Raw genomic sequence first — 12585 nt, forward strand, 5'->3', positions numbered from 1 at the left:
TGCGTAATTGGCACTATCCCCAAGCTGTTGCGTCGAATAGGCACAAGGAAGCTTGGGAAGCGAGAAGAATCGGGTCTGGCCTGTAAGCTAGTTTGAAAAGGTAAACTTCGAGGTAGTTGGACGCACCGGTGCAACGGAGTCATGGTAGAAGCGAAGCAAGATGTTGACGCGCGGTCACGTACTGAGGCTTATCATGGATCCCGCCACAATGTGTAAGACTTTCCAACATTCAAATCTTAGGCTTATGGTGCTGCAGTACCCATCGAACTACTTATAGAGGTATTCGAACTCTGCCAGGAGCCACACCAAGTTGGCTTCCCGACTGGAAATCTAATGCGAGAATCTCCTTGGTTGCTTTCCCTTGTATCTCATGAATGGAGAACTATCGCCCTCTCGACTCCAAGTCTCTGGCGAAAACTGTGCATATATTTCTCCCCTTTCCCCGAAAATGTTACCGAACTCACCAGAGCATTTCTTCGTCGTTCTGCATCCTTTCCTTTCTCACTCGTTATTTGTGATGACGGCGTGAACTTCTTGCCCGCTCATCGTCAACTTATCTCTTTGGTTACTGAGCAATCCCATCGCTGGACTCACCTTCACATAATAAGCTTTGGTTGTGACAACAAATGGGAGCAATCACTGGCTAGTATCGATGGACCTGGCTGTCTAACAATGCTCACTCAAGTCAACCTTGCTCGGACAGAAGTTTCAAACACCCTGTTAAATTTCTTTGCTCATGCACCACGACTGCAAGTGGCATTTCTTCCCGTCCTCCCCGCAGGCATACTGGGCGACGGCCTCTTCCCTTGGCACCAGCTCACGACTTTGACGACAGACTACATTGACTTGCTCGTCGATCCCATGCTGCGGACACTACATGCTATCCCAAATCTTAGGACGCTTAGTCTTCGTGCCATTGGAATGGACGACACGACACCCTCTCCCAGCCCATCTCTCCATAGACGAACATGGTCTCTTTCGAGCCTTGAAACACTCACCCTCAGGATTTCGGACAGTGCCGCAGACTCCTATCGCGGCGCTCTTTTGGACGGCATCCGTCTCCCAATATTAACCACGCTCTCCCTCGAAACTCTTGATTCTTCGATTTGCCACCAAATGGCAGCATTGTTCCAACGCTCTGCCCGTACCTCTCATCCTCTCACGTCGTTATCTTTGTCCTGCGACTCCCCGCTGTTTGCATCCGAGCTCATTCCTGTCCTGCGCCAAATACCGCATCTATCTCATTTGGTTATATCAGAGGCTATCATTATGGACGATGTCCTTATGGCTCTCATTTTACAACCTGCTGATGTCCTTATACCCTTACTGGACTTTCTCGCTTTACAAGATACGCGTTTCACCCCTGAACTCCTCCTGCGAGTCGTCCGGTCGCGCTTTAACGATGGTTATTTTCACTCGGGGCTACCTCGCAGACTGAAGTATCTCCGAATGTCGCTGCACATCGCTGAGATAGAGCCCGAGGTTGCTCGTGGCTTTAACGACCTTTGCGACCTTGGTCTGGACGCGAGATTATTGCGTTGACGATATTCTAGATAATGGGCACCACCAGACAAAAAAAAAAACACGTATTTGACTATATTCGTACAACTCCCACCACGACGCGCAGCGTCAGCTAGTATCGCCCTTCGTATATGCTCGCGATACTACTTCGCCGCTTTCTTGGCCGTTTTTGCCCTGGTCGCACGTTAGCGGCAGAACGGAGTCAAAAGATGTAGGAACGCACGGAGCCTTGGTCTTGGGCGGACTTGAGGGTGTGCTGTCGGTCTCCTTCTTAGCGCTACTCTTGGCGGGGCCTGCACTGGAACTATACGACGTTAGCAACCGCGGGCGTTGGAGGCGCAAATTCTACGGACGTTGGTGGGCTTCCCGAGGAGGGCTTGGCTGGCGCCTTGGTAGTGGTGGCGGCGGCGGGGGCTTTCGGCTATGTGGCCTCGTCAGCGCGGGTTTGGCAAGGAAACTCCCAGTATTAACCTTGACTGGCATTATGCTGAGGGTTTGGGACTGTGGTTTCGTCTGCTGGACATGAAAGCAGAGCCTGAGCTACTTATATATCTGGTCCTTGACTCGAGCACGTCAACAAATTTCTTTTCCTCATCACGGAGAACCCTCGGGTGTGGAAATAACGCAATCGCAGTTCATATCCGTTGGTGGCAGACATTCAGAGACGAGTCTGGCTCAGCAGGGATACAGTGCCGAGCCAGAATCTAGCTAGAATGGACAACATCCGTGACACGTTTGCCAATGATTGGACGCGTATTTGCGGACTGACTGTTCGACTGCTCGGGAAGCGCCGGGTGTACGGCTGCGCGATTATGGCGAGTCGCCCATATTCATGGCTTGGACTTAATGTCGGAAAATCGATGAGATTGTGCTACGATAGCGCTTCGCGTCTCTGTATCTTTGTTATAAGGAGTCCTTAGCGAGCTATACATCCCAATGATTCGAGCTGATAAGGAATGTTGTACGTCAACGGGGCATAATTGCATTTCCTATTGCCAGGGAAGTATCGGACGGAAATCAGTCGCTCTCAACTTGAGTTACTTGACAGAAGCGCCAGCCTGCCAGTGAGAGCTCGAGATTAGGAAGGAATGAACGTGATTTGGCCCGAATCAGCAGTCTCTAACAGAAATTTTCCAAGCTGAAGAACCCTATGTACAGACATGCATATGCTAGATAGGCTATTGTCACAATCAATGAGCGAATTCGGAGTGACTATACTAGTAAGCAAAGCGGAGCTGGAGACCAAGTGGAGACTACTTGGGTCAAACAAAACGTTACCTGAGCCAGGTTATGGTTTATTGGATCGACGTACCTGCAGATGAATCAGCACCCACAGCAGGATAATTGTTTTCGATGACCGTGACTCGGAGTTCTGATTGGTCAGTGACGGAATTGACATAAATCTGTTGGCAACACGTGATGGGCCCATCTCATCCCCAACATTCATCACGAATGGACCAAAGTCTTGAAGCGACCGCCGAAAAACCCATGAAGGACTGGATACAGACCCGGCATATTTAATCGTATTCCCACGTCTGCCTCCGCCTCCAATCGCTTTCACCGTAGGTACAGCTCCCCTGGCCGTTTTCGCCATCCAATTGACGCCAATCAGTGCATGCAACGCCGCCCGAATATACTTAAGCTATAGCGCCTACATCAATATGCTCGTCGCTATGCCGTTTGCTTCGTCTAGCCGTGTTCTTTGGAGGCTTGCTTTGCTGCTGCTGGCGGGATGCCCCGTCCTCTCATGGGCACAGGTTGCTTCATCAATTCGAAGAAAAGTCTGTGATCGGGACTCGGATTAAGTACGACTTGTACTTCCACATATTCTTACTTGGAAACGCTGCTCGTGAACGGGAGTTACTTATACCACGACAGAACCCGATCTTGCTCACAGAGAACTGAGGAGAATGGAAGGAAAGCGCCTAACCGCGACGCAACTGAGGTAATTACACAAGATTTTCCAAGATCACGGCGTGACATCAGCGTTCCCTCTTCTCAAGTTTCAGCAACTGCTGTCTCAGCTAGGTGTATTATGGGGCTCATATCAATGCAAGTTCAACGTGGCAAGGCGCTATGCTGTTTGTTTCGCTCCCCCCTCCCCTTTCGAGAGCACTGCTGCTCGCAGGATACTTTACACTGTCATGGGCACAACTCGCTTTGCCTACCTGGCGTGTAAGTCGCGCCAAGACGTCCTCCCTCCTCTGGCTCAGACCTTTTGAAGAAAGCAAATATAACGACCTCCGCCGCTGCCAGGACCGCTTTTGCAAGAGCGGCGCTACAGGAAACTATTGTGCACATCGGAGCCAATGGTCAGTTTCCAGGTACGTTTACATAGGTTTCCTCACCCGAATTATTGAATGCATCAATCCAGACGCCGCAGACTATGTTGTTCCTGCGATCTTCTACTCACAGCTCGCGGCATTCGATGCTGCGACAGGCAGCCAACAATATCGCGATAGTCTGGTGCAGTACTTTCAGAACGCAACAATGATACATGCAAACTTTTCAAACTCCGAGTGCGTGGTCAATCTGGTATTAACCTCTCGCTCAAGTCAGAATCAGTGTCAGTCCTCCGATTCTAGTATCTTCGCACCGTCATTAACGGCTGTGGGCGTAACAGCTACATGACACGCTGTAAGCACCACCCTTGATTCTTGGACCCAGATGATTCTGAGAACTAGTGCAGGAACTACGGTTATGCTGCCGTTCAAGCCTATGTTACCTACAAGGACCCTGTTTTCCTTGAATACGCAATCGGAGTCTGGAATATCAGCAACCAATATACTCTTTCTCAAGCCGACATCGACGCAGGCAGACAAAAGAGTGGTCTGAAAAACTTCGATTTAGCACAAACCTGTCATGGCAGTACGTGCTTGATACGAGTCCCACTGATCGAATGCTTACGTCCGCCAAACAGAAACAATGGCTGGAGGGACTTTCGGGGTTTTATTTTTCTATTTTGTTGGAAACTTGCGTTGACAATTGATGCCATAGATAACGGCGGTGTCCGACCCTTCGATCGACGCTCTGCCAACTGGCCATTTTGCGATGTTTGTCTTTCTTGCCCAATTTCCTCAGATATACGCTTGACACTGTCGTAGTCTTTCTGCTCTCTTGGCTTCAAGTACCTCCGAACCTAGATACCTTGCTGCTGCACAGCTTTCGACGGCTTTTATGCTGTCGCACTGGCTGAATCCACAGAATGTCATGCTCGATTATATGTCTGGGCGGAGCAACGACTCGTGTTCGACGGATGCATCGCTGCAGCCCTACGACTCGGGCATGGCAATTGAGGCGCTGGCGATTCTCATTGACATAACCCATGATCCTGCGTACCAGCGCTCGTAAGTATAAGCAATATTTTCTCGAACATGTCGAATCTGATGGCTAGGTTGAACACGCTCATTGAAGCCGCAACAACTTCAACGGTGTGGCAAGGCGCGAATGGAGTCATCGCAAACCGAGCGCACAGTATGTTTACTTCTATCTAAATACGCAGTGCTTACTTACATCTGGCCCAGGTAATACCGGTGATCTGTTCCTCGTTCGTGGGCTAAGCGCTGCATATAGCCGCAACGTGACGACCCCTCCACTGAAGGAATATATCAAGGCATATCTCGCTGTCCAAGTACGCCTCCATTCAATATTCAACTTTGGGTGGAGCTGATATTCACAGTACAATGCTGTCCTTGACCTTGCGCGATCGTCAGGCCCAGACAACAACAACTATGGCCTATGGATAGGACCCGCAGCCACATCATTCGCATCGTTTGTCCAGACAGCGGCCCTTGGCGTGCTTGTTGCCGGAATCGGGTTGCACAATGAGACGCAGGCTGAGCCACCATCATGCCCCGTGATTTTAAGCACTGCCATGACTGGTGGTGGTGGTGGGTCGACGCCGTCACTAGCATCGCCTACGTCGATATCCAGCACCACGACGGCTTCCGCACCCCATCATGGATCACGCATCGGGGCCGTAGCGGGTGTCACTGTCGCTGCAATATTCGTCGTGGCGCTGCTTTGTGCGGGATGTATGTTCTGGATCCGGCGGCGGCAGTGGCAGCGGCAGCAGCGCAATTCAGATGCACTCTCCGTTAGCCCAAGCATTGATGCGCCGCCGACCAGCATGACCACGATCAGTCCCTTCACCTCTCCCGTCTCGCAAACATCCTTCAACGGACTCCCAACTACTCCCGTCACGGTGTCAAGACATTGGAAGCCCCCCAGTCAATCAATGTCGGATCGCTCGCGGACGGATGACACATCGATATCCATCGCCGCACCAGTCCAGCCAGTGCCCCGGCCTGCGTTGGCCTCAGATGACCATGTTCGGACTATGCAATCCCGCCCGCAAACTATGTTCTATGACAACGAGGCTCCGCCGATGTACCCTGGAACCGGTCTATAGCTTTTCCTTTTACTACGGGATGGCCTTCTGCATTTACAAAACAAACTGTTAATCACTATGTAGTGCCAGTTATTCTGATACGACTAACTGAAGTGAACAAAACACCGAAAGCATCATCAAATATCGTCAGCAGTGACTTTGAATGAACACGGCTATGTCCCTCAGCGACTTCTCCCGGATCCCATCAGGCTCATTGTGCAACTCATGCGTACCTCCCTGCAATACCATATTTAAGTGCAATACGCAAACCTCGACGACTTACTTACTGCATAGGTTATCCAGGTTTTGTCGTCAGCAGAAATGTTCATATAAAACTTCTGAGTGGCGGTATGGGATGCAAGCTTGAGTCGGGTTTAGTTACCAACTGCACTCTGTCGGCGGTACACTCACCGCGTCGGCGTCACCGTGAACGAAGAGAATCTAGCGAACGGTCAAGAAGTGTGTCATCGGCAAAACAGAACTTACTGGGAGAGCGCTGGGCCAATTATCCGGCGTGCGTTGGATTAATTCACCCTCGACGGGGATCAGCAGCGGCGATGGATGCAATCAGACTGACTCACCTGCTTGATCATGGACGAAAGACACCTGAGACTGCCGGGAACGCCGACAAGAGGGTCGTCCTCGTACTCTTGTCCGGTCGTCGTGTTACGCGACAAGTCCTAAAGAATTCAGTATGGTGAAAGCAGTGCTGTGCATGCTTACTTCAGTCTTGTTGCGCACGGGAAACAACGTCCATGGGGAAACACGAGCAATCTGCGTTAACAGCCACACGACGGGTGCGGGCGGGGGCTTGGTGAGTGCAAGCGTGGCGCTGCCGGCGACAACCCCGCGGACAAGCTTGACCGCCGGATTCTCTTTGCGAGCAGGGTCGGTCATCAACCCGAGCACCGTCGTCCCGCCCTGTAGAACAATTACAGTCAGAAAACAATACCCTGCCTGGCCTGGGACATTACTAGATGTGCGACCCACGAATGAACAGCCCATAACGAAGACCGGAAGAAGCTTATATTGCTGTTGAGCCTCCTGAATAGCCCATTCAAGGTCGTCCATCTGAGCGCCTGACCACGTTCGTCCGTACCGAGAGGCAGGGCTCTTGTGGGTGCCATCCTTCGCAGTCCGACCATAGCCGCGGAGGTCGTAGGCAAACACCAAAATGCCGTGATCACGCGCAAGCGCGGTGTGCATGTCGGTGTAGCGGCCACAATGTTCAGCCGCGCCATGCACAAAGACGAGGATGGCGCGAGCGTCGCTAGCTTCGTAGACTCGCACGTAGAAGTTGGTGTCGGCGGGACCGAGGCGCCAGCTTTCGGTGAAAAAGACGGTCATGCGATATTTGGGAGAGCAAAAAAGCGGCGTTTAAATGCCACATGTATTCGGCTGTGACTTGGTGAAAATGGTTTGTGGGTGCGGACCGTGCGGTCACAAAAAAAGTGGGACGAAAATGGGACATGTTTGGACTTGCTAAGGAATATAACCTCAAGCCTGTAACGCGACCGTTGGTGCACCTTCTGCAAGTTGAGAGTCCGGTCGTCGAAGATCTTTGCAAGCAGTGATGCGTGACTCGGGCAAGACTCGGGTGATGTTGATGTTGATGTGATGCGTGACTCCGGCATGATTCCAAAAACTATCGACGCGTTTTGCATACCAAACCGATACAGCCCAGCTTGAACACCTCCCTAGACCCTTGCTGAACCCCAGCTTACATGACTCATGCCTCAAACGCGCGTCTTGGGATGCACTTTTTAGCCCCGCTCTCGGGCCGAGTCTCGGCTGCCGGCGCCGGCTAAGGCTGCTTCGGCCCATGACTGGAGCGGTAATGCTTGATAATGATAATAATAAGGCCTAATGGTCCCAGGGGTATCAGCCGACTACAAACAAAAAGAGCAAACAAATCCTGCTACCGCCGGCGTGCGCCATTTTTGGAATCAATCTTCAGTTTGATAATCCCAGCAAAGTCTGCAACAAGAACACGAAGAAGCTCCCAAGTCATGCTCCACAACCGTGACAAATCACTCCAAGTAAGACTTGGAGTTCCCTTTCCATGACTCCCTCGGCTTGAACCTCTCACTATCTGCTAACCCGACTCCCAGCCTCCGTCGGCGGATAACTCGGAGGCTCCTCCTCCGCGTCAAACACCGCATCACTCTGCAGCCGGTCGTTCAGTATACGGACCAGCTCCGCTGTCGGAACCTGCACGGCAAACGCAGATAGCAGCATTTGGTTCGACGTTGGCGGTCCGGATTCCGGATCTCGCTCAGCGGGGGCGTCGGCAGCTAGAGACACCGTTTCCGTCTGCGCTTCCCAGCGTTCGGCCAACGCGCGTTTCGACAACGGAAAGGGAGTAACGGCGGACGATTCGATGTCAACTTCAATAGCCGCCACTGACAAAACGGTGAGTTCTTGTTTAAATTTCTGGTAAAATGCCACATACCATCTTTCCGGCGTCTTCGTTGCCGTAAGAAGTACAAGACCAGTAGAAACCCTAGAAGAAGGAAGAACAAGCCACATACCACGCCAGCAATGAGGCCGGCATGCGATGGCGCGTGGCTGTCTGTGGCGCTCGTGGGGCCTGGCGTTGGTAACCCATCAGAAGTGGAAGAGGAAGCTGACGCGGTTTGGACAACGCTAGTATGAATCGATCCACTCGCGTCTGGGCTGAGCTGGGAGCTCGCGGTGCCAGCTCCGTTACCAGAGGAACCACCAGAAGAGCCACTGGCAGAGCCGGGTCCAATGAGAAAATAGTCTACCCCAAGCGGGGTGCCCGAGTTGTACGAGAATTGAAATGTGTGTGAGCCAGCGGACAACGGCGATGAGCTGAATAGCTTCTGGTTGAATATCGTTTGACCAGAAGATGGTGGATATTGCGATGGCAATGCGATGGGGTTGCTGCCATCTATCAAAACTGTGGCAGAGAGTGGTGAGTCGGAGGAGAGCTGTGGGTCGGCAGAGGTGAGCGCTCCAAAGAGGGAGAGTGTGTCGCCTGATGTAATGTCGATATTTTCTGGAATCATCATTTGAACACGCACCGTCTTGGAAATTATAGGTAACAGTGGCCGAACCTCCCTTTTGCCCGACATAGTGGTAAGTGTGCTGCATGAAGTCGAACGAGTTGTTTTGCTGCCATGGACCCGGAAAAAATACGGCAGGTCCTGGATCTTGATCGTCGATAAGCACCGTCTGCCCCGACCCCCGGCTGCTTGTATTGTACATAAGGTAGTCGAAGAAGAAGGGGCTTGGGCCTGGGGTGTTGTCCTTCATTACGAGCGTATGTTCACCGTCGGATAACGGACCTGAGTCGAAAGCCGGCCGGTGAAACGGGGGATTTGGTGCGCTGGGCAACGATATAGGTGCCTCTTTCCCGTCGATGGTGAGCTCTAAAAGGGCTTGATTTTGACTGCTGAGCGTTCCAAAGACGGTAATTTGAGTCCCTTCCCAAACAATTAGTTTCGAGTCGACTGGAAGGTCTATCACGCACCACTGAAAGTAAATGAAGCAGTCGAGCCTTGTACTTTAGACTGCGAAGTGGTTTGCTGGAACTCCTGCGCTTGACCTCGCTGCTTTCCATCGCTATCCGTAGTAATCCACCCCGAGCTATACCTGATGGACGGGTCGCGGTCGTCGACGATGATGTTCATCACAGATTCTAAAAGCGAGCGTTGAAGTAGTTGGACAAAAGAGGGAATGGAAATATGAACGAATGGTCTAGTAGCCTAGCGAGCGAACACGCTCACGTTATATCGTGGACGATGGACGACCATCCAGGATTCCGACAGATTTCTACCCTGCAGTCAAGACATGAACAGATTACATTCCTTGCCAGTGAGAGGCCCAACCAATTTAGCTGAGATTTTGTCCCGCTCCGCTTATAGCCTGAGGTCGCTCACAGGCAATGGATTAGCAAAACCCACCGTGACTGCTTTGTTGCGGTGGGTTCCCTACATAGGCAAAGGTGCGGGCCAGCGAAGCCGTGTTGTACATGGTGGTAAGGTGAAGACCACATCGTGACATCATAATTCTGATGACTTGCATCTTTTCCATCAAAATATCATGATCTTGTCGCGATTACTTTTCATTCTCCCTCAACCTCTCACTGCACTATCGACTAACCTGACTCCCGGCCTCCGTCGGCGGATAACTCGGCGGTTCCTCCTCATCGTCAAACACTGCATTACTCTGGAGCCGGTTGTTCAATGTGCGAACCAGCGCCGCCGTCGAAACCGCAGAGAGAAGCATTTGTTCAGGCGTTTGAAGTTCAGGTCTGGTTTCCGAGTAGCGCGCAGCTTCTAGCTCAGCCCTGGCGTCCGACTCGGCAGCTGGAGACTCGGCAGCTACTCTCGGCTGTGCCGAGTCCCAGAGTTCGCCCAATGCGCGTTTCGACAAGGGAAAGGGAGTAACGACTCTAGCTGTTTCAACGTCAAGTTTAACAGCAACCACTGATAAAATGGTGAGTTTTGGTTTGGACTCAGGTTTCTGATAAAATGTCACATACAATCTTTCCGGCGTCGTCGTTGCCGCAAGAAGCACAAAACCAGTAAGAGCCCTAGAAGAAGGAAGAACAAGCCACAAACAACACCAGCAATGAGTGCGGTATGCGATGGCGCGTGGCTTTCTGTGGCGTTCGAGGGGCTTGGTGATGGTAACCGACTAGAAGTGCCAGCGGACGCGGTTTGGACAAGACCGCTGTGAACCGAGCTCGCGGTGCCAGCTCCACTGCCAGAGGATCCACCACTGGCAGGAGAGCCTGAACCGGCCCCAATGAGGAAGTAATCGACTCCAAGCGGCGTGCCCGAGTTATACGAGAATTCAAATGTGTGCGGGCCAGCGGACAATGGTGATGAGCTGAATAACTGCTGATTGAATATTGTTTGACCAGACGGCGGTGCGTCGTGCGATGGCAATGATACATGCCCGTCACCGTCTATCGAGACTGTGGCAGAGAGTGGCGAGGAGGAAGAAAATTGTGGGTCGGCAGAGGTGAGCGCGCCAAAGAGGGACAGCGTGTCGCCTGGAGAAAATGTCAATAATTCAAGTTATTTGTGTGCGCTTGAACACGCACCCTCTTGAAAATTGTATGTAACCATAGCCGACCCTCCCTTTTGCCCAACATAACGGGATGACTGCTGCATGAAATAAAACGTGTTGTTTTGCTGCCATGGACCCGGAAAAGACACGACAGGTTCTTGATCTTGATCGTCGATGAGCACCGTCTGCCCCGAGCTCCGACTGTTTGTCTTGTAGATAAGGTAGTCGAAGAAGAAGGGGCTTGGGCTGGGGCTGGTGCTGTTGTCCTTGATAACGAGGGTATGCTCACTGTCCGATAACAGATTCGAGTTGAAGATTTCCTGGTGGAACTGTGGATTTAGCGTGCCGGGTGTCAATATAGACGTCACTCTTCCGTCGAGGCTGAACTCCAGAATAGCTTGTGTTTGACTGTTGAGCGTTCCAAAGACCATAATTTGGGTTCCTTATGAAATGATTGGTGGGGTTCGGCTGATTGAAGGCCTACTAGTCTAGTATTACATATTACGCACCATTGAAAGTAAACGAAGCAGTTGAGCCTTGTTCGCCCGACTGCGAAGTGGTCTGTTGGAACTCCTGCATTTGGTCCCGCAAGCCTCTTTCATGGTCACCTGAAGTAATCCACCCCGAGCTATACCTTATGGATGGGTCACGGTCGTCGACGACGATGTTCATCCCCAACTTAAACTTGACTGGCAAAAGCGAGCGGCGTTGCAGTTGGATGCAAGAAGGAATGGGACTGGGTACAAAGTTAGCCAAACAAGTGAACCCACTCGAGTTATATCTTGGACAATGGCAACCATCCATGTTTCTAGATCATTACGCTGCATTTAAGACATGAACAGATTGCATCCCTTGAGATCTAGAGGAGGACCGATTTAGCTAAGATTTTGTCCCGTTCCACTTATAGGCGGTTCACAGACGATGAGATGCCAAAGCCAAGCGAGTGAGCGTGGTTTCGAAAGGTTCCCTGCAGAGGCCGTGTTGTCTCGCAAATGTCCATGGTGGTAAGGTCACTGGCACAATGTGAAGACAGTCAAGTCGCATGGTGACATCACAATCCCGATGAGTTTTGTCTCCGACATACTCCCTGGAACCGTCGTTCGCTCGATGATCCTATCCATCAATACCGCAAATTAATTGTGGTTGCCTCAGGCATGGACATAAGCACACAGACGAATATCATAGCGGGCGATGGTTCCACGTATGGCCAGTCAGAGGATATCAATAGGTCTCATTGAAAAGCCAACACAACCTCACCCGATCATTCGCTCCCAGCCTCCGTTCCCGGATAACTCGGCGGCCCCTCCTCTTCCTCATCCAACATCGCATTCAAGCCACTCCCCAACCGCGCATGCAACACCCGCATCAGCTCCTCCGTTGGAATATCACTTACTGACACCCTCGGTTGTGTTTGTGTTTGCGTTGGCACGGGTAATTCAAGTTCAGCCTGCGATTCCACCAGTTCCTCCTGCAGGATGTGGCCTGGGGCTAGCGATTCCCGGGACTCCGCAAGCAAGGCGCTTTTGGAGCGGGGAAACGGAGTCATCGCCATAGATGTCGTTCCGCCCATATCGATATCATGCGCCAGATACATGCTCGATACGACGGTCGCCCTCCTTCGCAGCAACATC

General features: G+C 51.7%; 4 protein-coding genes across 4 annotated transcripts; 2 read left to right on the forward strand and 2 right to left on the reverse strand.

The window, feature by feature from the left end:
- Positions 1-193: 193 nt before the first annotated feature.
- On the forward strand, positions 194-1542 carry MIND_00123200 (F-box domain-containing protein; the record flags this gene model as incomplete). Its single annotated transcript, XM_037358168.1, has 2 exons — positions 194-212; positions 257-1542. The coding sequence occupies 2 exons, from the start codon at positions 194-196 to the stop codon at positions 1540-1542; spliced, it is 1305 nt and encodes a 434-aa protein (XP_037226078.1).
- A 2055-nt stretch (positions 1543-3597) lies between these two features.
- Positions 3598-5932, forward strand: MIND_00123300 (Glycoside hydrolase family 76 protein; the record flags this gene model as incomplete). The annotated part of the gene is made up of 12 exons (XM_037358169.1): positions 3598-3696; positions 3746-3845; positions 3896-4040; positions 4087-4105; positions 4145-4158; positions 4211-4389; positions 4442-4467; positions 4519-4574; positions 4626-4868; positions 4916-4995; positions 5046-5152; positions 5201-5932. 12 exons carry the CDS (start codon positions 3598-3600, stop codon positions 5930-5932), a joined length of 1800 nt encoding a protein of 599 aa, XP_037226079.1.
- A 126-nt stretch (positions 5933-6058) lies between these two features.
- Positions 6059-7258, reverse strand: MIND_00123400 (Hydrolase-4 domain-containing protein; the record flags this gene model as incomplete). The annotated part of the gene is made up of 8 exons (XM_037358170.1): positions 6059-6148; positions 6199-6273; positions 6323-6352; positions 6398-6445; positions 6493-6591; positions 6635-6832; positions 6886-6955; positions 7011-7258. 8 exons carry the CDS (start codon positions 7256-7258, stop codon positions 6059-6061), a joined length of 858 nt encoding a protein of 285 aa, XP_037226080.1.
- A 741-nt stretch (positions 7259-7999) lies between these two features.
- Positions 8000-9910, reverse strand: MIND_00123500 (uncharacterized protein; the record flags this gene model as incomplete). The annotated part of the gene is made up of 5 exons (XM_037358171.1): positions 8000-8313; positions 8364-8912; positions 8959-9360; positions 9408-9575; positions 9841-9910. 5 exons carry the CDS (start codon positions 9908-9910, stop codon positions 8000-8002), a joined length of 1503 nt encoding a protein of 500 aa, XP_037226081.1.
- Positions 9911-12585: the final 2675 nt, after the last annotated feature.

This window comes from Mycena indigotica (assembly GCF_014461135.1).
Source record: "Mycena indigotica strain 171206Taipei chromosome Unknown Mind.scaff0001, whole genome shotgun sequence".
Lineage (NCBI taxonomy): Eukaryota > Fungi > Basidiomycota > Agaricomycetes > Agaricales > Mycenaceae > Mycena > Mycena indigotica.